Source organism: Larus michahellis, chromosome 4 (assembly GCF_964199755.1).
Source record: "Larus michahellis chromosome 4, bLarMic1.1, whole genome shotgun sequence".
Taxonomy (NCBI): domain Eukaryota; kingdom Metazoa; phylum Chordata; class Aves; order Charadriiformes; family Laridae; genus Larus; species Larus michahellis.
The window spans coordinates 25,418,363-25,443,092 of NC_133899.1; the positions used below are offsets into that span (position 1 = coordinate 25,418,363).

At 42.7% G+C, this 24,730-nt stretch overlaps 1 protein-coding gene across 5 annotated transcripts; it reads left to right on the top strand.

The window, feature by feature from the left end:
* Window positions 1-2,431: 2,431 nt before the first annotated feature.
* Window positions 2,432-24,209, top strand: POLE2 (DNA polymerase epsilon 2, accessory subunit). Of its 5 annotated transcripts, XM_074583593.1 has the most exons (20): window positions 2,701-2,795; window positions 3,253-3,300; window positions 4,628-4,728; window positions 7,042-7,117; window positions 8,461-8,538; window positions 9,761-9,854; window positions 12,261-12,335; window positions 13,534-13,617; window positions 14,226-14,282; window positions 14,679-14,727; window positions 15,730-15,802; window positions 16,371-16,543; window positions 18,656-18,745; window positions 18,964-19,018; window positions 20,536-20,595; window positions 20,685-20,762; window positions 21,127-21,235; window positions 23,019-23,195; window positions 23,315-23,382; window positions 24,048-24,209. In XM_074583593.1, exons 4-20 carry the CDS (start codon window positions 7,053-7,055, stop codon window positions 24,064-24,066), a joined length of 1,404 nt encoding a protein of 467 aa, XP_074439694.1. In that variant the 5' UTR covers window positions 2,701-2,795; window positions 3,253-3,300; window positions 4,628-4,728; window positions 7,042-7,052; the 3' UTR covers window positions 24,067-24,209. The 5 variants fall into 5 exon arrangements, with proteins under 5 accessions (XP_074439692.1, XP_074439693.1, XP_074439695.1 ...); XM_074583591.1 differs by lacking the exon at window positions 3,253-3,300 and having other exon boundaries at window positions 2,432-2,795; XM_074583595.1 differs by lacking the exon at window positions 3,253-3,300 and having other exon boundaries at window positions 2,702-2,795; window positions 4,641-4,728.
* Window positions 24,210-24,730: the final 521 nt, after the last annotated feature.

Genomic DNA, 24,730 nt, shown 5'->3' on the forward strand with positions numbered 1-24,730 from the left:
CATCAACCCAACACTGCCAAACCCACCACTACCCCATGTCCCTCAGCACCACGTCTGCCCAGCTTTTAAATACCTCCAGGGATGGTGACTCCACCGCTTCCCTGAGCAGCCTCTTCCAATGCTCGATAACCCTTTCTGTGGAGAAATTTTTCCTAATATCCAATCTAAACCTCCCCTGACACAACTTCAGGCTTCTTCCTCTTGTCCTGTTGCCTGTTCCTTGGGAGAAGAGACCGACCCCCCCTGGCTACCTCCTCCTTTCAGGGAGTTGTAGAGAGCAAGAAGGTCTCCCCTCAGCCTCCTCTTCTCCAGGCTGAACACCCCCAGCTCCCTCAGCCGCTCCTCACAAGACTTGTGCTCCAGACCCCTCACCAGCTCCGTTGCCCTTCTCTGGACACGCTCCTACACAATTGTATAGGAGTTCAAACTGTTGACCGCAGAGAGGAACATCCAGTGAACGTTGTCCTCTAACCTGCAGCCTAGAAGCAGATGAAGCAAGAAGCTACATGCTGTGGTATGGTGGAGTATGTGAGGAGATCACCAGAGGTGCTGCACAGGACCTGTGTGTTGGGGACAGTGCTGAGCTAGGGGTAACTAACAGAATAAAGCTGATGTTGGGATTTCAGTGGGTCATCCCCCATCATATCCTAAACTACACACTTCTCATTTGAGAATAATATTATCCCTATTATCCCCACCACTATATAGTCTTTCCTATATGCTGTCCTGCCCTTAAACAGCAGGCTGGGAAAAGCAGTAGCCTCTTATGCTGCCCTTCCAGCTCTCATACTGTTAGATCAATAACGGTGAGTTCCAGCTGAACTCTGGATCCAGCCGGTATGAGTGGAATTCAAAATAAAACAGGTACAGCTCTTCCAAAAGAGTAGTAGAATAGAGCTTTTGAGAAACAAGCACTTCAGCATCTTGTAAAAGGACACCAAAAAGTAATTGTAAAGATTCTCTTGTGAAAGTGAGACATGCGCTTCCTCTGTTGGATCTAGGAGGGAGGATGTTAACTATTCCTGTCGATAACTGCTAATATTAAAATGAAGAACTGTAACGGTGATGCATTGGGATGATGGTTAAAACGCAGGAATAAGCACTTGTAAGAGTTAAGAAAAAAGTGGGTAACAGGCAAACTATCTATAGATCTATAGGTCAGGTAGAGCTACAATGTGATGTCTCAGAAAGAAGTTTAGGAACAGTGCAGTGTCAGCAGCTCGTGGTTTTGCCAGTGGAGCTGTGACAGACATGACAATGAGATATTGGTCGTGTTTGGTGTAACAAAACAATTCCATCGATTCCCCTTTGGCGTGAGGTAGATGTGCTGTCTGATCACGAGCCATTCGGCTGTCTCTCAGCTGGCTCCCTCTCTCAAGCCACACATGTGGAGACTGCAGCGCTGTGGTGTCCAGCAAAGCCATGGCGGGCAGCAGAGATGAAGAGCTGGGCATGGCTTCCAGAGCTCCAGACAGATGGCTCAGTAAAACAGAAGTCTACAGCTCATGCTGGAATACTTTTATATCTCTGGTGGGAGGCTCCGGGCAACCTAACAGAACCCCAAATACAGCAGGATGCTACTGGGATGTGTTTTATACTCCCAGTTTGGTCATATCTTAAAAGAAAATTAGTTTCTTTTTAGGTGAGGGCTACATTCGTTTTCCAGGTGTACCTTCCTTTTTCAGGTGAGACATAAGCTGAACATCAAAATCAGATTTTCTTTAAAGGAGAATAAGTGGTAATCTTAGCAAATAGAAGAACTTATGTAAGGATTGGGTTCATAATTTGCACCTAGCTGCTTGCCTGACATGAAAAATGGATCACATTTCCTGCCAAAATAGCTGAGACCTGTCAGATGGTAGCTTTTCGTGTAAAGAAGAGAGTAGATGCAGCTTCACCCATGAGCCTGCTCCCAGATGAGGAGGAGTGATTATAAATTACGCAGTTGAGAATGGAATATAGAAAATAGGCTGACATTTTTTATCTGTCTCTATATCCCTGCAAGTCTTTTGATCAAGGAACTTTCTTTCAGAGTTGCTTTGTGAGCCTTCTGTGGAGTAAAGCTGTACTTGAGTGACAGGGTTCAGCGTTTGCATGAAATATCCATCACTTTACACCTGAAGAGAAGGCAGCTGCCCCACAAGACTGGAGCAGTATGAGGCGCAGGGTATTTATTTATCATGCTGTACACTGGGACTCTGTATGTTGCAACAGACTTCAGCTACTCAGGGCCAAAGGAAAAATTGCGTACAACAGTGGTTCGCTGGTTATGTGTAAAAACAGCCATGGAGACCGTCGTGTACTTGTTGGCCAAGATGGAACCAGCTGGAAGGGATCCAGCTGTGGCTGCCCCATCCCTGGAGGTGTTCAAGGCCAGGTTGGACGGGGCTTTGAGTGACCTGGTCTAGTGGGAGGTGTCCCTGCCCAGGGCAGGGGGCGTGGAACTGAATGGTCGTTAAGGTCCCTTCCAGCCCAAACCATCCCACGACTCTGTGTTGCGGCTGCCATCCCTTCCTCCAGCACGTCGGAAAACGGGAGGCACCGACACCGCCAGATCCCCCTGCCTCCCGGGGGCGCCCTCCCGAGTGGGGCTCCCTCATCGCCACGGTTCCCCACTCCGCAGGCGGAGCCCGGCGGGGCCGTCCCGCAGCCTCTGCCCGCCCCGGGGCAGGGCCAGGCCCGGACCATCGGGGGCGGCGCGGCGGCGTTTGGCGCCAAACTCCCGCCATGGAGCCGGAGCGGCTGCGGCGCCGCCTGGGCTCCGCGTTCCGGCTGCGCGGGCTCCTGCTGCGGGCGTGAGTAGCTCCGGGGCGGGGGCGAGCGGCGGATCAGGCCGCCGGGACGAGCTACCCGATCCGGTACCCGGTTCGGTACCCGCTGCGCCGGGGGGGCGGGGCGCTTCTCATCCTTCCCTCAATCCCAGCTCCTGCTCTCGGGTCTCGCCTTGTGGGACTCCGTCAGGGACACCCCCCGCATCGCCTCCTCGGGGATGTGGTAACGCCTTTCCCGCCTCTTCCTCACCCACTGCCCTCCTCCGAAGCCCTCTCCTGCAGCTCTGGGCCTTTGCCATCCGCCTCCACCCACGACCCGGCCCGCTGCCGCGCCCGCCCTGGGTTTGGGTGGCAGCAAAGGCTGCCCTGCGTCTCCCCTTGGTGTCCTCCCGATGGTGGTGTGGGGTGGTTTCTTGTTTTTTTTGTGTCTGCTGGTGACCCTGACAACTCCGTGATCTCATTCCCGAGTTGTGCTTGACAGTTCTGCCTTCAGCATCTCTTCCTAGAGGAAGAAATGGTCTTTCCAAAGGTGAATAATAACGTGTAGTAGTTATAGATTGCAAGGTCAAGAAAAAGTGATTTCTGCTTGCAGTGGAAGGTGTCATGATTTATACGAGTGCCTGGGGCTCTGGTGCTCATATTTTCCCTTTCAAGATTGTGTGTTAATATTAGTTCCATTTTGTTTCTGGCGTGGATGGGATGTGATTACTTTGGTCAATGTCCTGGCAGTTTTATTAGCGTGGAGGCCAAGTTCAGAGCTCCTGACTCCCATAGTTAAATGGACTGAGATGTTTTGAAGGCCAGGCTGTTAACCACAATGCCAGTTTTGATTTGCCGACAGATGACATTAATAAGGAAATTGCTATCTTTAACTGCAAGACTGTAGTCTAAGGGTGAGGGGAGAAGTGCATGTCTAATTCTATGTTATTTGGAATGAAAATAATTCCAATCTCAGAGACACTGATAACTGGAGCTGTTCCTGCAGGGGGCTGTTAAGTTGGTCATGGGCTGGAGCTTATGGAGTGTAAGGGAAGCAGGGAGAGCTGGGTTTGCTCAGTCTGTGGAAAAGAGGGTGAAGATGATCCAAACGGGGACTTAGCTAGAAGGAGCCAGTGCAGAGAGAGAGGTGAGAGGCAGCACGAATGTACTGCAACAGAAGAAATCCCACTTGTCTAGTTCTAGTCCCCTCAGTTCAAGAGAGACATTAAAGAAATGGAGAGGGTCTAGCAGAGGGCCACCAAGATGGTTAGAGCGTTGGAGAACTTGACGTGGAAAAAATACGAAGGTTTTGGGTTTATTCAGCCTCAGGAAGGGAACGCTCAGGAGGATCTAATCCCAGCCTTCATAAAAGATGGTTATAGAGAAGACAGAGGTACCCTGCTTTAGGGAGTAGACGGTTGGACCAGATGGTCTCCAGAGGTCCCCTCTAATGTGGACTTTTCCATAATTGTATGAAAAGTTTTTCACAGGGAGAGTACTTAAACATCAGGACAGGGCCGACAGAGGTTGTGAGATCTCCATCCTTGGAGATTCTCAGAATTTGACTGAACAGCGCTGTGAGCAACATGACTGGCCTGTTAGAGCAGAAAAGTGGACCGGGAGACCTCAGAGGTCCCTTCTGACATGAGTCTTTCTATGGCTGTATGAAGATGATGTTCTCTGTATGTCCTTCTTATCCTCAGTGTTTTCAGTCCTGATGTTTTTTTTTTTCTTTGACTTAAATTAGTGCAGTATTATGCAGTACTAATTACTTTTACTTTTTTAATCATAAGCCATTTAGTGATTATGTGCATACTTAATATAAACTGTATTGAATATTAATTGCTTTTTGAGCTGACTTTCTTCATTGGAATTAGGGATGCTCTAAAGTATCTTACTGAAACTCTTCAGTCCATCAATGAAGTAGAACTTGACAATGTAATTGAAAATGTCATTGATGCCGTTGAAAAGCAGCCTTGTAAGTAAACAATTTATTTTTCTTAAGCTTGCTATGTTTATCTTGCGCTTATAATGTTATTTAGACAAAGACAGAGTTAGTGTCAGCATATGCACTAAGGTGTCATTCTAGTCTAGCGGGCTAATCAAGATAAATGTATTTGTTGACATTTTGTTTTGCTAAATACTGAAGTTTATAAAGTCAGCAAAATTTTGCCATTTAAAAAGTTGGCAGCCTGGTACCTCCTGACTTTTCCAAGAGTAGTGAAATTTTTCAACGTCAGTTGCCAAAAGCACCTGGCTGAGTTTGTATGGACATCTTTGCATCTGAAACTATCATTTTAAATATTAAAATAAACCAAAGAAATAATGAGAAATGAATTCACTTGTTATTCGTTAGTCCAGGTCCAGCAAAGTGTTAGGGTTGTTGAGGGCTATAATCATAGGAGCCCAGCTGTGACCACAGGAAGGGAGCAGTTGCCCTCAGAGATCACTGCCCTCGCATCCAAGCGGGGTGGGAGATGCAAGTGTACCAGTGTAATGGTCCAGCATATTGACTTAAACGAGCTGTGGATGGAGTTTAACCATCACCTGGATGCTCTCTGAAGCAGCAAGGCAGATGCTGATGTTCTGTTATGCCAACCTGATCTCGTGATAGTAACAATGGGCAGAAGGTGCTGATAAGAGCTGGGAGCACTGTAGCGCTGGAGAAGCTGTATCTGCTTGGCCTGTGAAAGTACATCAAATTCCATAAATTATGAAGTCCAGAAGTGCAATCCAGAAAACTCCTGGAAAATCCCATGAAAATATGAGACACTCAAAGAACTGAGCTTTTGATGGTAAAGTTCTTGTGACTTTTGGTTCTGAGCATGCCTGAAACTCCCATCATCTTGGCAGGAGCATTTTGTCTGGGGACTACCTCCTGCTTCATTGGGACACTATGTCCTGAGGTACACTGATCCAGTGTGCCTGCTCCTAAGTGCCATGAAAGGCATGGGGTAGTGGCTTGACAGCACAAAACATAGGAGTTGTGACACCTTTAGTTAAAGAATGTGACTGAGGTGGCACTGATGCCTGACATATATGTGTGTTTAATTATCAGAGCTCATGAGAACTAGGAAACTTGGGCTCAATTCCAGTTTTTGGCTGAGGAGATTCAAATCCATATAAATGTGATCTAAAATAAATATTAGGCCTTGGATGAGTTCAGGAAACCTTCCCGGCCTATCCTATTTAAACTGAATTAAATCAAGAGTGGGCACATGCTTGCGTTGTAGTTTTACTAGAGCACAGACTACAGAAGTTATGGTTTTATATTCTTACCCTAGTCATGGCCTAACAGGTCATAGCTGATCAAACAGGGAGTAAAAGCAGTTTGAAGGACCAGTCCGGATCTAGCATAAAGCCTACTGGTACAAATTAATGCATACACATTTTTGAACAAATTTGAGTCCGTGCAAGACATGCTAGGACCAATGTATGTGCAGTCAGTGTACTCGGCAACACTGGGCTTTGTCCAGGGCAGAATTTTGTGCTACGAATTCCCGTATTGTCCAGTTAACATCCCTGGGTTGTTTGAGGTTGGGGTAGAGATGCAATTCAGACACACTGGTCTCTGCTGTGATTCCTGCTAGCTCCCTTAGTGCCCCTTTTGCTCTGCTATTCATCACTGTCTTACAGGAATTGTGATTTTAAGTCCCATGACCCGAACAGGGAGCTCAAGGGCAGCTTTCCATGTACTGATTTCTGTTTCAGGAGCCCAACTTCTTCTGTTCCAGGAGTTTGGCAATGCGGACCAAATGCTTTTGTGAATCTGCATTGATTGGTCATCCCTTCAAATTCAGCAAAACATTAGTGTTTAGAAATATTTTTTCATTTCAATTATCAGCTTAAATCCATGAAGACAACAATGTGCCTATCTCTAAAACTGTGTTAAACTGTTTGAATACTTATTTATGACAGCAATCTGTGTGATAATGTTCTGGAACAAAATTAACTTCCAGAATGTGAAAGCTCAGATCTAACACATTCGTAGTATATTTGGCAGCTTTGCATAAACTATAATTGTCTTGTTCTCCATGTTTAGTGAATTAATGGTGGGCACAGTGTGTGGGTTATTTTTTCGTTAGAGATGTATCCTTCTGGTAAGAATATTAAGTGATCCATTTGTAAAGAGAAAACAGCATGTGTCATTAGCTTACTGAAAATATGCTTATTTGTATAATATATTCCTCTGAGAAGACTGAACCATTTTTTGTAAAGTATTTGAGACCTACTTTCTTACTTAGTACTTTCCATAGGCTGCAGTTTTAATCCTTCGAAATTTTCTTTTCAGTGTCATCTAATATGGTTGAACAATCCACAGTGGAAACAGCCGTTCAAGAGTGTAGCGAGGCATCAGATGAAACTATGTACGGTGACATTTTTTTTATTTGAGGTTTTTGGGAGTTGGTATGCGTTCCCTTATTTCTTCTTGGGAAATAAATGTCAGGCATTTTCTGCAGTGCTACACATGCAGTAATTGCGTTGTGCTTTTGTCTTCCTGGTACTGTCTTTGAAGGTTAGTAATGTTCCTTCTTAGAAAATTTGTTCTCATGGGTAGGCCTCCAGGGGATTCTAAATATAATGCTGACATTCTGGAATTAAAATGCTATGGTTGTGTGTTACATGTGATACAGGTTGAATATTAACCAATAAAATAAACCAGTAGTTACAAGGCAGAGAGAACTTGTTATTTCTGTTCATTTCTTGAAAAAGTTTTTCTTCGCAGTGCTTGTTTCTGCTTTTTTGTATAGCAGGGCTATTTTTCGAAAACTGTGATTGATTTTTCACTCTCTGATAACAAAGCGGAGAGCAATTACTTGACTTTCTGAGAAGTTTGTTTGTGATTGTGATGAATGTGTTTCCTTTAGTCTTTACGTTGTGTATTGACATCGTAATGCAAAGCATGAAAATAAATGCTTTGCTGAGCATATCAGTTAGATACTGTGATCCCACAGTTTCTCAATATAAAGCAAATTTACTTTTTACTTTTCTCCTTGTCACTGGAACCTTTATGATGCAGATGGTTTGAATCTGACTTTTCTTTGTCTTGCTTTATATACTTCATGTGTTTTTCACTCCAGAAGTGAAGAGAAATCTGTATGCACAGATTCTCTGAAGGGAGAAAGCTCTGCAGATTCCAGGGCCAGCCTGTACAACTCTCTTGCATTGTGTCACAGAGAGCGTGAAGGCAAAGTTCTGTAAGGAATGCACTCTGAAGCCTAAGACGTCAGTGTCTGATAAGGCAATGATGGTTGTCCTGTGCTTGTAAGTGTTAGTGAAGGTTCATGGGATAATTTTATCTACTCTGATAAATTCGATCCATTTACAGCAAGAGGGAAATGTGAGACATCAGAGAGCTGAACCAGTAAATATAATAGGATGTATCAACTTGATTAATAGTCTGAAGAGTTGTGCATGCCCATTGTTTAAACCTATTCACGTTAACCATGCCAAGTTCTGTTGTCAAAAAAGGTAGCAGAGGATGGCAAAGGAAGGAGATGAGATGTATCCCTCTCTCATTTCTAAATTAACTTCTGAAGAGTTTCCTTTTTTTGAATTAGAAGGTGCAGTAGTATCCAATAGGTAAAGTGATGTGGGAGAAATACTGATAATGCAGGATAAGAGTGAACAAAATGAATATAATTTTACTCAACATGTTTTGTTACTGTTTGTTTCATCCTCTTCAGATAATGTTGTATTCTTATTTCAGAGAAAATGTTTTCAACATTATTGGAGCCTTCGATATTCCACGTTATATTTATAATTCAGAAAGAAAGAAGTTTCTACCGTAAGTCTTTCATATTTTAAGTTTCAAACACTTCTTGTTTTAAGAAAAAAATCCTCTATTTCTATATAGTTAAAATTCTGTTTTCTAATCTTTCCCTCTTGAGTCTGCTCATTTCAAGCTTGAGTGAGAAAGTGAGACAATTTTGTTTCGTAGTCTCTAAAGAGCCAGTCAGACTCTATGATAAATGCTGGCTCATAAATACATGGGCCATTGGCTTCTTCCTGGTCCAGTAAAATGAAGCTAAAGTGGGGACCCGTATCTCCTGTGACAGTGGATTCTGTGCTGCCAATGATGTTACTGGCTCTGAAACTTTGGTGTTTATCAGATAGTAAAATTTCCAACCATATTTATGCCATCTAATGAATAGAAGAGACAGTAAGGCTAAGGGCATACATCACTAAATGTAGTTTGTTGGTTTGGTGGTTTTTTTCACATTTGGCTGTTTAATATTTTTTTTTAATAAATTTGGTCTGTCTGTTGCATGTATTTGTTTCTTAGACTGTAGCTTGCAACTCCCTGAAGCCCTGTAGGATTTCTAAGGAGAGCTACAAAGCCTAAAAAAAATTAGGAGGTTGGAGAAAGGACATAGTAATTGTAGGAATTGGTTGTAAATGTTTTGCTAGCTAAAGAATTTACCTTTAACAGCAAGCAGCCAGACTGCTGAGTCAAAAAGAAGATGAGCTTTTAAAAAGCTTGAAGCGGTGTTAGCTGAGGAATGGATAGTGGTGTTCATTGCGAGGGCTTGCAGCAACCTTCATGTGATGTGCAATTCATTTTCTAGCGTTGGTCCATGATTCTGCCGGTCCAGCAAAAGCAATCTGTGTGTTTGCAGTAGGAGTTTTTTTCCAGTGCCACTTTCTAGCTTTCCGGGCTATTGGAAGCAGAGAACTCATTGAAGACAATCTGCTAACCAAGAGGAAGAAAATACTCTTGTTCATGGCCATGTAAAAGACATAACTGCTTTTTAAAAAATTGAGTTCTGCAGAATCCCACTCAGGTTAAAAGATAAATCTCAAGGCCTGTGAGTTAGAGGGAAATTAAATGAATGTAACCTTCAAAATGCAGAAACACAGGATCTCTAGCAGAAATCTTCCTCAATGAGTAAATAAATTTTGGAGTAGTGTTAAAGTTTTTGCAGCCTTCTGCAACTTTTAGATCAATAAGTCATTTTTGAGTGTGGAATGTACGTGTTTTAATCTTGATTGTGTTAAACTTCTTGCAGTCTGTCAATGACCAACTTTCCTGTACCGAATTTATTTGGAACTGCCAGAGATAAAGCGGAGCTGTTCCGTGAACGCTACTCCATCTTACAACAGGTCAGAAAAGAGTTTTGCTTTGTTTAACAAAATACACAAACAAAGTGCTGGGTTTTATATTCTTACATATACAACAGTGTTTTGTGTTGAGGTGCTTTTGTGAGGCACAGTTTAAATAAAGATGAATAAGGACAGGATCTATACTGAGGTTTAGCAGTCTTCTCAACTGTCACCATACAGCATGATGGATTCATGTGTTTCTGCGTTTTAGCATTATGTCGTAAGAGGGGATTATGTATTTTTACATGTGTCTAGCTCTTTTCCCTCCTGTGGTCTGGCTCTGTGCTAGGTTTGATTAACATGTCATTGTAGGTAGTGCTTGTTGAGATAATGCAAACCCTAAGCCCCAGGATGCTCTCATTCAGGCCGTCCTTGAAGCATTGAAATTCTCTCCTGGTTTAGTTCACTCATTCCTTTTCCAGTTTACAAAATGCCCGGTGAGAGCCAGCCACCCCTTGTCATCTCTTGGTGGCAGCACAGGCATCTTGTATTGGGAGCAACTTCAGAACAGGATCTGCTGACGTGACTTGCTCTGCACCACCGTGACAGTAGCTGCAGGTGCTGACAGCAGCTGGAGGTCATGACTCTGGACCAGGCTGTGCACGCAGCCAGAAAGAATCATAGAATCGTAGAATAGTCTAGGTTGGGAGGGACCTTTAAGAGCATCGAGTCCAACCATCAACCTAACACTGCCAAAACCACCACTGACCCATGTCCGTCAGCACCATGTCTGCCTGGCTTTTAAATACCTCCAGGGATGGTGACTCCACCGCTTCCCTGAGCAGCCCGTTCCATTGTTTGATAACCCTTTCTGTGGAGAAATTTTTCCTAATATCCATCCTAAACCTCCCCTGACACAACTTCAGGCTTCTTCCTCTTGTCCTGTCGCCTGTTCCTTGGGAGAAGAGACTGACCCCCCCTGGCTACCTCCTCCTTTCAGGGAGTTGTAGAGAGCGAGAAGGTCTCCCCTCAGCCTCCTTTTCTCCAGGCTGAACACCCCCAGCTCCCTCAGCCGCTCCTCACAAGACTTGTGCTCCAGACCCCTCACCAGCTCTGTTGCCCTTCTCTGGACACACTCCAGCACCTCAATGTCTTTCCTGTAGTGAAGGGCCCAAAACTGGACACAGCGCTCGAGGTGGGGCCTCACCAGTGCCAAGCACAGGGGGACAATCACTTCCCTAGTCCTGCTGGCCACGCTATTGCTGATGCAGGCAAGGATGCTGTTGTCCTCCTTGGCCACCTGTGCACACTGCTGGCTCATATTCAGCTCAACACTCCCAGGTTCTTTTCTTCTGGGCAGCTCTCCAGCCACTCTTCCCCAAGCCTCTAGCGCTGCATGGGCTTGTTGTCACCCAAGTGCAGGACCCAGTGCTTGGCCTCAGCCCCTCGTGTCCAGCTGCCTGGACACAAGCCAACAGCGAGCTGGGAAGCGCCCCACTGCCTGCCTGAGCTGCTTGTCCTCCGGACTCCGTGGTGGTTGCACGCACAGGTTTGGATATCCTGAAGCAGCAATGACTATCCGTCTACCAGGGATTTGCTGCCACTAGGAGAATGCATACTGCAATTTGGGAACCTCTGCCCTGGAAAACCAGTTAAGCATTAGCTGAAGAAGCGATCAGGATTAGTGAAATCTGCTGGAATTGGCATGCACACGCACAAAACAGCAGCAGGGGTGTCCGTAGGGTACATCCTGAAGCCTCCTCATCCTAGACTCCATTGTGCTATTGCACCTCTCTGCCTGAGGGCTTCCCATAGACCCTCTGTTGTACAGGGTTTGTGTTTGGTTGGTGTATGACTCCTTTCCCACGCCCAGAAAAGTGCAGGTTGGGGCACTATATGGGTGAGGGCTGCTGATAGGAATTACTGTATGTGTTATGTGGGCTGGTAGCAGTGTGTTTGTTCCAAGGGGAAGCTTTCAAACTGCATGAAAAATAGTGAAAGAAGTGAAAAATTCTACAATGTGTTTTCTTCATGCTCTTTGCAGTTGATCTGTGGCTTCCTCCTGTTATTAAAAAAAAAAAAAAAAAAGTGTTTACTTTCAATAGGCCCTGCCCTGAAGAGAAACCTGCTCTTTTCCACATATTTAGCATTTAATACAGTTTACCTTCCCTTGCTCTCTCACTGCTTCCTTCCAGGTAGTCAAAAATAACTTCTTTTAAAAGGCATTACAGATTTGCTCTTAGTTTTTGGGCTAAGATTTACTGCCCAGTATTACAGATCATCTATTTCTATAGATTGTCCGTTTCTTAGAAACAAATTCATTTCAAAAGAATGGATTACGCTGAACAAATTAAACGTTGCTGGATAAACTTTAAGAAGTATTTTGTATAAAGGTTGTAATGAACTGGCTTTTTGACAGTCCTCATTTGTTTTTAAACTGGATTACTTCAATTTTGGCTTCTGCAGAGGACTCACAGACATGAGTTGTTTTCTCCTTCACCAGTTGTTGCTCATCCTGATGACAGCGGGAGCAAATTCCAGGTAAAAAAAATAATTTATTTTTTTGTTGCGAAGGGAACTGTGCTTGTGTTACACTTTAAAGCTGTAATAGTTGTCCAGTGATATCTTAGTTTTACATCCCACATGGGTACTCAATGGAAATGAGGTTTTTTAACCTGTGTATCAAACACACAGTTATTTGGCTCAGATCAGCATGATGACCAAGCCACTCAAAAGCAACTATGAAGCGCAAGAGAACGTGGCTTCCTGAGGTGGAAGGGCATTAGCTGTTCAGCTTACTACACTTTGCTTCCCTCTGCTTGGGGATATTTTCCCTGCTTCTTTCTTTCATGAGCACTAAATTCACAAACCTAAAATTGAATAAAGTCATAACTTTAGCCTATTCTGTTCCCATCTCAGCTTTCTCATATTAAATGCTCTCCCTAACTTACATAGTTATTACGTATTTTTTTAAAAAGATGAACATGTGTGTGTATCACTGGGCACCAAAGAACAGCTTTTGCTTTGCTCAGCTTCCCTGTTTTTCCTTGTTTTGAGCGTGCATCATATAGAAAAACGCAGGTGAGCTTAGCTGAGTTGAGTCTGCGCCTCCATCCAGGCTGTATCGGCATCTTTCTTCCCTGACTGCTTCCTGTCCTCCCTGTCAGCTGTAGCAAATGCATTGCTTGTGCTGGCGTTGGAGGAGGATTGTCTCTCCTAACTGCAGCTTGACCGACCAAAATAAGTTTGTCCAGACACTGCCAACAGTGTGCTATGCGATGTCACCTGCATCACTCTGGAGTGTTCTCTGTCATCCATCTAAGGTTCCTCGATAACAGCAATTAGTGTTACTGTAGGGGTGCAGGCTGGCTCTGTGGTTCAGATTGGGTCCTGCTGAGGATCCAGATACTACAATTGACATTCTCAGGCAAGAGCAGAAATGGCAACTTGTTCTTTTCAGTTTTAATCCGGTTGTAAGCAAAATAATCACAATAAATATTTACTCACTAAGCAGTTCTTTACACTAGCAGCCATTATTGGAAATCTTTCCCTAAACTGTGCTACATTTGACATTCAGAAATGTGTTCCTGATATTTGTAATGAGCCTGTATTCTCTCATAGCCCATTTGTGTATTTATGTAAAAACATGTGCTGTGTGGTGCTTTGTCTTGCATGCTTAAGAATAGATATGTGGAGAGTTTTATTTAATTCTTATTTGATTCTTTGTCTTTGGTTCCAGCTTAAAACAATAGAAACTCTATTGGGAAATACAACTAAAGTGGGAGAAGTGATTGTGCTTGGGATGATAACTCAGCTCAAGGAGGTAGGTTGCTTTTTATTGTGGAATATCTAGGTCACCATTCATTCAGCGTTACAATATATTAGAAAATGGGAACGCTTAAATGTTTCATCACTTTATCCCATCCTCTAAGTTAGTGGCAGAACTCCCATCAATATTGGTGGTGCAAGTTCCACTCCCTAAAAAGAGACTTTTTCACAAGCAGTCGATGCTACTGTGTGAGGGAAAATGTCTTTCTCTTCTCACTACAGAATTTTGTAATGCTTTATGTCAGCAACCAGAACCAGTTACGTTTTCTAGACATGCCTCTTCTTGAAATGCTGGGGCTTCCGATGACTGTGTTTGGACTTGCCATTGCATTGGACTGGGATGGTAGGGGAGGGATGTGCCCGCAATCCAAACTGCAGCTGCTCAGAGGGAGGGTGCTAAGATACACTTACTGTAAACTACATTGTTTTCAGTTCTGCCAGCGTATTCTAAGCTTACAATATTAAAAACTGATAAATTATTTCTGAATGCTGACTGATAGACTCATCCGATTGAAACATTTACGTGTTTGGGTATATTTTGGGTATATTGGTGTATATATATTATATATATATAAAATATTATATACTAATCCTGTTTTTTAGGGGAAATTTTTCCTAGAAGACCCTACAGGTGTTGTCCAGCTAGACCTTAGTAAAGCCATATCCTTTTTCTGTGATGTAAGAGTTGAAGAAATTTCCTGTAGACCTGGAGAATTTTCAACTGAACAATAAATCAACGCTGACCATTAAAAATTACCTGTTGAGAACTGCAGCTCTGTCTTTTTCCTTCTTTTTAAATTCCCTGGCTGCTGCAGCTCAGCGCCCTTTCTCAGAGGCTGTTAGGACAAGGTTAGCATTCCTCCTAGTGGAAGCAGAGCGCGTTCCTGTTTGCAGGCTGTTTATGAGCCTTCCGCGTGATTGACGGGCTCTTAAGGCAGCCTATGAACTTTCAATAGTGTCCAAATGGATTACACCAGCTGGAAAGCGAACTTTGGCTTAAAGAACTAGTTTAAGAGTCCTGATCTAAGAAAAATATATTTCTTAACCTTTTTGCACCAGTTCCACAGTGGTTTATACACTGAATCATCCTTTGTTTTGGCAGAAGGTAAAGCAGACTGTTTTTCTTAGCTTGTAATAAGTTGTTCTGTTAACGGCTGTCTGCCAGATGCAGCTGAACAGACAAGTCTCATGGTGAGGAGGCTTGACCATAAGCTGAGTCTGTGACTGAGATTTTTGGCCATAAGCCTTTCCTGTCACCCTGTGGGCTCTGGAGGCAGAGAACAGAGCTCTGTGAAATTCGTGGTTTTCAGCCATGTCGGTGTATGAGCATCTGTAGCAGCTTTGAGGATTGGCCTTAGTTAGCCTGGCTCCAACGTGCTTGGAGGAGATATGACTAGATTAGGAAGACGGACTAGAATAGTGAAACGGTATGATCTAAAAATCTGAAAATGCTTCTTTCTATTGGCAAAGCTTTGGTCCTTCAGAGGCTTTGGTGAACCTTCTCATCAAGATGATGGAAGCACTTACAGTTTTGAAGCCTTGGAAGTGTTTTAGCAAAATGATAGACATTTCTGTTTGTAGGGTATTACTCTGTGCAATATACATGATACCAGTCTATTTTCTAATAATGCATTTCATGTTTAAAATTTGTAAAATAAACTAAATAGCAGTCAAGAGCGAGAATGATAGTGGGGACAAGTATCACCCTGTTACTTCTGTTCCTCTAACAGGTGGGACAGTTCTCGAGAAAAGGTGCGGTTTGATGGAGACCCTTCTGGGGCAGGGCCAGCAAAAGTGATTCCTGTTCCCCGACATTCTTACTCGGTTGGGTTGAGAAGGTTGTTTACGTGGCTGTACAGCAAAACCCATTCCAAGAAGTGTCTGGGGTAAAAAAGTAGTTGGTTTCTTGCTCAGCCTGTTTCTCAGCCAGATAGTTGCCTGGTCTGGTTCACCGCTAAACAGCACAGGGACTGGTACTATCACAAGAGAGGGATTGATGGAGGCTGGGACTAGCTATGCAGCACAGCTGCCAGCTCTCTGACTAATGTCTAGGACATGATGTTGTTAGAAAAACTAAAGGTTATTTTGTTGTTCAAAAATCTCTTAGGTTGGTATGAAGATGAAGTTTTTCATGTGAACGCTTTTGGATTTCCGCCTACTGAGCCTTCTGCTACTACTAGGTATAAAACTGACTTTCGGCAGCCTCACTCCATATTTTGTTATGGGTTTCTAAGTAAGAGCATTATTATTTTATAATTTCTGTGACATTAAAGTGTGCTATTCTTCCCCCTCCCCAAATGCTTCAAAATAAATACAATTTTAAGGAAGCAATTCTGCGACTTGCTAAGTCTACTAAAGCCTGTAGAGTTAGCAAAAATTCCCTTCCAAAGGCTGTTGGGTTCTGCATATTAGTAACAATTGTGATCTAAGCCCTTCTTTATTGCAAGACTAGATAACTATTACATGGGAATAAGAAATTTCTTGTTGCTCAAGGAATGGGTGGGGGAGAGAAGTGAGGATAAATATTACCCTGAAATGACCTGTTAAATTATGGCAGGGCAGCACGCCTGCTTTATATCCAGGTGACTGCCATTTCTCTTCTATGGTTTCTCCATGAAGTACTAGATTATTATTGATACCATCTGAGCTACCCATCATAATAATTAAAATGGTTTAATTGAGTCATAATCAAAACTACTAACGATTTGGGAAGAAAACAGAACTAACTTGAATATTTTAATGATGTAGAGCCTTCTATGGGAACATAAACTTCTTTGGAGGGCCCTCTTCAGCTTCAGTAAAGGCTTCTGCAAAACTAAAGCAGCTGGAGGATGAAAATGAAGATGCTATGTTTGTGTTTCTTTCTGATGTATGGCTGGACCAAGCAGAAGTACTGGAAAAGCTTCACACAATGTTTTCGGGTAGGTGAGAGGTGCTTTGACTCTGAGCCTTGTTTTAGAGAATTTTTACCATTTTCCTTCGTCCTTAGCAGCGCTGACAAGTGCAGCAAGGTGGTCTGATGGCTAACTAGTCCTTGGTCCCCTGCCGTGTCCCCTCCTCGGCGTGGGCTGGGAAGTCTGACCCCATGGTGAGCTCATTCAGGTAATACCCCAGCAGAAAACTAATTGCCTTTGTTGGGGAATTAGTTTTATGCTGGTTTAGTTTTGTGAGCTCCTCACTGTGTGGTCGCTCATGTGAGCATCCCTGTCCAGGCAGGGGAAGCTAGACGGCGTCCAACTGATCTGCCAAGTGTTGGGCCAACTTTATTGTCAGACTGTGAGCTAAGTGTGCTCTTTTGTGAAATAGTGGTTTGTGTGCCTTTTTTTTAAATATATACTTTTAATTGAGAAAGTCAGGCAACGATTTTCAAGAGTCCTGTTATTGCTGCATTGTGATTTTTTGGTGAACTTCCATTTTGAGAAAGCTAGAATAAACACAACTGTTGCATTTTTTTGGTATGATCACACTGAACCCAAGCCCAAAGCTAGCAAAGTCTCCCTCTAATTTTAGTGGCAGCTATTTGCATTTCATGGTTGCTATTGCGTTTCTTTTGGATCTTTCTCTAACAGTTTTAAAAATTGAATTGTATTATGTGTTTGCAAGCTGATACTTCCATTTCATAAATCACTTAGTACTAATATTGTTTTGGACAGTAGCCATTTCATGTGCTGTGACAAGAATGTTTCCCTTGCTCGTGAAAGTTCTTCCTAGGCTTACTTTAAAGAAAACTTCTTACTTCGTCGGAGGTCAGCAGTCCCTCGAATGCTTTCTGCTTTTACCCATGAAAAAATACCAGTTGCTTTTAAAATATGATCTGTTTCTTCCACTCATCATTACATTAGTAATGTTGACAACATTTGGATAGCAAGCATCTGCGAGATCTGTGAATTGCTTCTTTGTATTCCAGAGCAGCTTTGGAACAGCTTGTCCCATCTGTCTTAGGTAGAATGGAAGTGTGAGAGGGTGGCTGCTTTAAAAATAAGCAACATAAAATTAAGGGTGGGAAACTGCTACTCACCTAAAGAAAATTGGGCACAAATTACCACACTCATCCAGAAGTTACAAAACCAGTTTGCTATCTTGATCAAAGTTGGCAAGATCCTTGAAGCGAACTGAACGTAACCTAAGACTGCGCGTGCTGAAGGAATAAAGGGACTTTGGTCAGTGAGGTTAATGTACTGAAGTCAGCTGGCAAAGATGTATACATTGCGTTTACTATTTTGAGACTTTTTTATTAATAGGCAAGTAATAAGCTTCATAATTATAGACTAAAAATAATAGCTGAGTGGAACAGCAAGGAAAAAACACAGATGAGCCATTTCTCTGGTATAAACAATTCTGTCCCATTTACCAACTGGATTGAAAAATAGTGAAGTAAATCCAAGTCTGGTGCCGCATGTTAGGAAATGGAGAGTAACCTGGAACGTGAGATGAATGCCTGAGTAGATGTTCGTATTTTTCTTTTAGGGAGGGGAATCATGTTTCTTTTTTCACTCTTTGCTATAAAGCATGTGTTTCTGGGTGATTAGTGATAGATATTATAAGAATTCATCAGATTCTTAAAATGCTCAGGCAGTTCCAGTTATTGTTGCTTTATAATGCCAAAGAGTGAATTAAATGTTGGTGGAGCCCTTGAATTGGAATGATGCATGAAGGTTAATAGTAATCTATTGCTACCTACTCGCTATTTTTCTCTTTAAGAAGAGTGCGTTTTTAAATTATATTATTTATTATAATTGTACTTTGCGTAATTATATGACTGGGCCAGTAGTTTGTTGGATGCACACAAACACTGTTGTTGGAACTGGGCCTCTAAATAACAGAGGGCTCCCTTGAAGTGACATTTGTACACTGCCATTGTTCTTTTTAAACTAACAAAAGCCTGTATCAAGAAAATAGTTCAGGTGTATTAACAGCAGCAGAGCTTGAAGTGCTGTTTCAGTTTCTGCCTCTGATAGGATGGGCTGGAGGCTGAAGGCTGACAGATGCTGAAGTGAATGGATCTTATACTCACAGACACTCTGTTTTCCCAGGTTATTCCCCAGCACCTCCAACCTGCTTTTTCTTTTGTGGAAATTTTTCATCTGCACCATATGGAAAAAATCAAATTCAGTCACTGAAAGGTGGGGAAGTCTTTGTATACAGTCAGACATGTACAATAAATTAAAAATTAAATTAATGATGACAAAACAAATTAAGAGAGCAGAAAAAAACCCCTTATTTTCTAAGTAAGTAAGTGACACATTTTTTAATGTACTGAAGTATAGTGGTGATTCATATAATGAGTGTTTATTTAGTCTAACCAGGTGTTGTATCATAGATTTTTTTTTCCTTACTCTAGGTTCTTTGAAGGCTCTTGCAGATATTATATGTGAATATCCCAGCATTCATAAAAGGTACACAGCTAAGTGCTATGAAAATGGAAATCTGTTTATTTTGTGAAACCTTTGCTTTAATTGCTTTAAGAAACTGTTTTCTTGTTATTGTGCGCCAGCTATGACCAGATAGCAAGTTGGTCTTGTAACAGGCCTGGAAGTTTTGTTTTGGGAGTGGTGTAAGGTTTTGAGTTTATCTAAAATAGCTTGGTCGTGGAAGGTGCTGTTGAGTGAGCGGAGGTGAAACTGCCTCACCCTGGAACATCGTCCACATGGACTAAACATGGCCCATGATTTTCCCCACAAGTGCTGTTTTGGTGAGCCCTTTTTTTCTCTGCAATTCCCTTGAAATCAGCATGGTTCTGCCCGAGCAGTGCTGCTTTATAAACTGATGTTGAAGCCTTGGTGCTCTACGAGCACCTACAGGCCCCAGAAAATGTCCTCTGAAACACTGACTGCTGCCTACATGGAGGCAGCTCATTTCTGTCTTTTCCATTCTTGCATACCCAGTTCTCCACAGCTGTTAGTTTGAGAACTGACCAAAGCAATGCAATCCCACAAAGGAATATTTTATTTATCCCTTGTGTCCGTGTTCTGTGGGAGCCCCATTCCAGGACTGGAGAACTAAATCCCTTCTACAGAGATTGGAATATACAACAGAAAATAAAACAGGGAGACAGACAAGCTTATTCTTTCTGGCTTCTGATCTTTGAATTTGTAGCAGTAGCCACAAAGTAAAGCTAGTTCCTAGGATGGGCCCCAAAGGCAGGAACTGCCACAGCCTGTGGTTCTTGAGGTTGGTGTGAGCTGTAAGCGTTATCTCCTGGGATGGTCCTCCCTGCTGTGTCATGGTGGGGTTCTGGTGTGCTGCTGCTGGGTTAGCTGGGGTCCCTGTGTGAGATCCTGGAGCCCATTACCCTGGGGAAACCTTATAGCCCCTTCCAGTACCTAAAGGGGCTGCAGGAAAGATGTGGGCAGACTTCAGCAGGGCCTGTTGCGATAGGACAAGGGATAATGACTTTAAACTAAAAGAGGGAAGATTTATACTAGATTTAAGGAAGAATGTTTTATGCCGAGGGTGGTGAGACACTGGCCCAGGTTGCCCAGAGAGGTGGGAGACGCCCCATCCCTGGAAACATTCCAGGTCAGGCTGGACGGGGCTTTGAGCAACCTGATCTAGTGGAAGATGTCCCTGCTCATGGCAGGGTGTTGGACTAGATGGCCTTTAAAGGTCCCTCTCCACCCAAACCATTCCATGATTCTATGATTACCACCATGTTCCGAGCCAGGCTACACACCTGGTCTGTCCCCCTGTTACGGTGAACAGTTCTTCAGGTTTCTTCCGCTTAGGTGAGCAGTGGATGCATATCTTGTGCCTTAGCTGTGACTTCTGTGGTCCATAAGGCCAGGAAGAGCTGTCATCTCCACCCCAGAATAGGTTTTTTCTGTGCATCTGTGGAGTAAGGGCAGTATATAACCAATGTTCAGATGCTTCTAGGATCATTTTGTATAAAAGTGATACGTTGAACTTTTTACAGTAGCCGATTTGTGTTTGTCCCTGGCCCTGAAGACCCTGGTCCTGGTTCTATTTTACCAAGGTCAGTTTGCTGCCTTTTTCAAATTTTGGAATGTAGAGTTAAATAGTTAAAGAAGTCTTTGTTGATACATCTGTTGCTATTTATTTTAGACCTCCTCTGGCTGAAAATATTACTGAGGAATTCAGACAGCTGGTACCATTTTCCGTTTTCACCACAAATCCTTGCAGGTAACTGTGTAATTTATAGCTATTTTTCATGGGGTTTTTTACTGAATGACTAATTTATGTGCAGATCTAATTTTCAAAAATTTCGGAAATTTTGGAAAAATTAGTCGTAATTTTTTGAATTAATCACATTAATTGTAACTAGTTTTAAATACATTAAGACATGAACAAATTAGTGATGAAAGAAAGTAGTGCTAAAAGTTTGATAGCGAGTATAAAAATCCTGCTCGAAAGCATCATTTTTTTTCTGAATCTGGAGGGAATGAAGGGAAAATGGGAAAGTATTGTTTTAATTCAAATATGGTTTTTCTCCCTATTTTTTAGTTTTATCTCAATTGATTTCATTTCATTAATGTTTTCCATTTAGGGTTCAATATTGCACCCAAGAAATAATTATCTTTCGTGAAGATTTGGTAAACAAAATGTGCAGAAACTGTGTCCGCTTCCCGAGCAGCAACATGGACATTCCCAACCATGTGAGTGAGTTGAGGTCAGCACGTCTTGCTGAGCTCTCCTCGATTTCTTTTTTATCGGCAGGTCTGTGTTTAAGGCGATCTGATCTGCATTCTCACGACACGTTGCAAGAGTAACCAAGAGGGATTGTAGGAAGGATCTGTACATTTAGTATTACTAACTTTAATTTCCATTTTGACAGTAAAATAACGGAAACCATGATAGTGATTGACGGCATTGAGTCATTCTCATTGTCCCACTGCAGGTGCCCCTGAATGCAGAACTCGGTAGCAGCTGACCCTTGGTGTACGTGCACCAGCGGTGGGTGTCGTACCAAGAAACATTGATTCCTAAAGGCAAAGTTTAATACAAATTACCTTTTTTTTTTTTTTTTTAAGATTTGATCAATTAACTGTGACATTTGCAATAAAGCAGCATGTCGCTTTTCCAAAAGGTCATCTGCGTTTTCTGCCTTCTCGGTTGAAGCCTTAATCCTGTTTCTGATACATCGCCACAGCACTGAGTTACGATTCCAGTTAATGAATGCGCAGCAGGAGTTGATGGGACTTACTGATAGAATTGAATGAGAACGATCCAGGCAGCACTGGCTCAGGGCAGTGATGGATGGAGTCTATTTCTATTTATTTTGTGGGGGGTTGGTTTGTTCGATTGACTTAGAATCTTCTTTCACTTGGTCATGACAGTGCTCGGTTTCTTTGTGAACACAGGGAACCCACTGCCGGCACTGATGCACCTTGTTTTTGGTGTGCACATTTGCACGCGTGTATGTGTACACCGCAAACCATCGCTTTCCTGTACTCCTGCAGGATTTTCTGATGCCTGGAAAGGAAGGAATCATGAAGAAAACGTAGAATTATGTATTGCAACACTTCCTGCAGATAAGAGTATTGGGTTGCTTTTTCGTACTTCGATTTTTCTCTGCCTTTTCTGCCTGTCATTAGTTTTTTAGTTCAGCCATCAGTGTAAAAAGATAAACGAGAGAGGGAAATTTTGTTACTAACATGAGATTGAATGAATAGTGACTTTTAGCTTTGTACAGTATTAGTGGAATAACTGGGCCGATGCTTGGTATATTATTTTCTTCCAACAGCAGACCCTTCCACCAAGACACTGTAATGATTTTGTCCCTGTGGGGAAAATGGAGCCTAGTGGCAGCTACGTGATTGATAAATGCTAATAAAAGCTTTCAAGGGGCTTGAGGAGAGAGTTTCAGGAACTGAAATATCCTGGCTGGAATCTGCCAGGTGAAAAAGGGAATTTCAGGGGGCAACTTGTGTCTGGAGCAGGGAAATTCCCAGAACAGCCAAAGGAATCAAAATAATTTGGGAATCGAATTATTTCCTCAGTTCAGGGAAAAGACTGTGTTTAAGCGTGGGTCTTGTGGTTAACTGGTACCACAAGGAAAGCCAGGAGGAAAAAAAAAAAACACAAAAGGAAAGTTATGGCAGTGTTGGCACTTCCTGGGTTGGAGGAACAGGTAAGCAGATTCTCTCTGTTGGAGAATGGTCAACGAAATAGCTTTGACATCCTCAAATATTAGCTGATATGCTTTAGAAAGGACTTTGCGTATTTAAAAAAACCCACAATGCAACAAACTAAACAGCAGCTGACTGTTTTAGGGGAGTTGCTGCTTTTCTCTAGAAATGGTTAATAATCAGGGGGAGCGAGATACACAAAACAACATTTCCAGGTTCAAAGCTTCTTTATTAATGGCTTTAGCATCTGCAGGAATGAGTTTGACCTGTCAAAAATGGTTCAAACTGACTATTTGTGTTTATCTTGCAGTTTGTAAAGACTATATTATCCCAAGGGCATCTGACGCCACTTCCGCTGTACGTCAGCCCTGTGTACTGGGCCTATGACTATGCCCTGAGGGTATATCCCCTGCCAGATGTGCTCGTCGTTGCTGATAAATACGACCCATTCACCATCACCAACACCGACTGCCTTTGCATAAATCCCGTAAGGTGTTCTTATGCTTTAACAAAATCAGAAGGGGGTGCAGTCACATTCACGGGTGTCTCTTACAGTTTGTACAATATTTGACTTACACAGTGAGCTATATACATTTTTCTTTACAGGGTTCATTTCCAAGAAGTGGATTTTCATTCAAGGTATTCTACCCCTCCAACAAGACAGTTGAAGACAGGTAAATATATTCAGTTTCTCATTTAAAAGGAAGCATCTTCCTACTTGCTGATTTTCTGGTTCTCAGGAGGAACACAGAAAGTCGATTATATCAACAGAGTGAATGTCAATGTCACAGCAGTTAACATTAACTTACGCCTCATACTTAGGCAGCGTAAGAAACCCAAATGCCTAGAACTAAAATAATAAATTCAGAAATTAGTCAAATAACAAGGACAAGAAGCATGATACAAAAGTAAAAGGAAAGACAGACTGTACTATATGATTTTCAATAATTGACACACAGTTGGGAAACAGATTCATTTCTGGAGATGATGCTTGTTACATAGGTTAATTACACTTAAGAACAATTAATTTTGTGATCGTTAAGCTCAGAAACCACTTTCATCCTTTGATTTCCTGTATTTTGAATCTGTACTTACTCTTTCCAACTGCGGTCTTCCAATAACTGGAAAAAAGGCCAGCTGCGACACCAAAAAGTATTAAAAAATATTGAAGGCCTTACAGCTGTGATGAAAATGTCCCTGTTTGAAATAACGAGGGTATAACCCAGCGGGGAAAGGGCAAAGTTACCTTGTCTGATCATAAATCAAGAAATAGAATAGTATTGTGAAGTATCTTTAAAAAAAACCCCATCTAAATACCGTTTTTGCTTGGTATTTTCAGCAAGCTTCAGGGTCTCTGAATTCCTGCGAGACCGCAAAAAGGGAGCGAGCTGTTGGAAAGCCCACTGTACCACTCATTTTAGACGGATTGATTTTATGATGTATTACAGACTGTTTATAATAAACGTCAAAGTCAAAAATGGTGCGTTTTGTTCACAAAGAAACTTTTACAGGAAAAGATACTGGTTTAGATAACGTGTAGAGCCACAGTGAAGATTAACCGGCAAAGCATAATGAAAGAAGGGAGCTGGAGAAACCAGATGCGCTTACATCAAACAGGAAATATGTATCTTTTAAAAAAAGAAGTTAAAGATAGGGAGAACCTCAGCTTTCACCATAGCTCATTATCTACAGGAGATACTGGAAATGCACCACTTATTTTGTTTCACAGCCCCCTGCCTGCTGCGCTGGCATGGACACCAGCATGGCTCAGGAGCAGGAGGACAGCGGGGCCCTCGGGGTGTGGATGGAAGCCAGGTATGAGGTGGGAGCTGAGGTGCCGAGGGTCTAAACCCAAACCGCAGGAGAGACTGTGCCAGAAGACCCTCGGCCAGGAGAGGAAGGTAGTGCCAGCTCAGAGATGTGGGACAAGGTAGGAGCACGAAGCCACTGAGGCGGAATGAGGGGACGGGGGGCGCTCAGAAGTGGAGAGGAATCCACTCTGAGGAAGAACCAGGGGAGGAC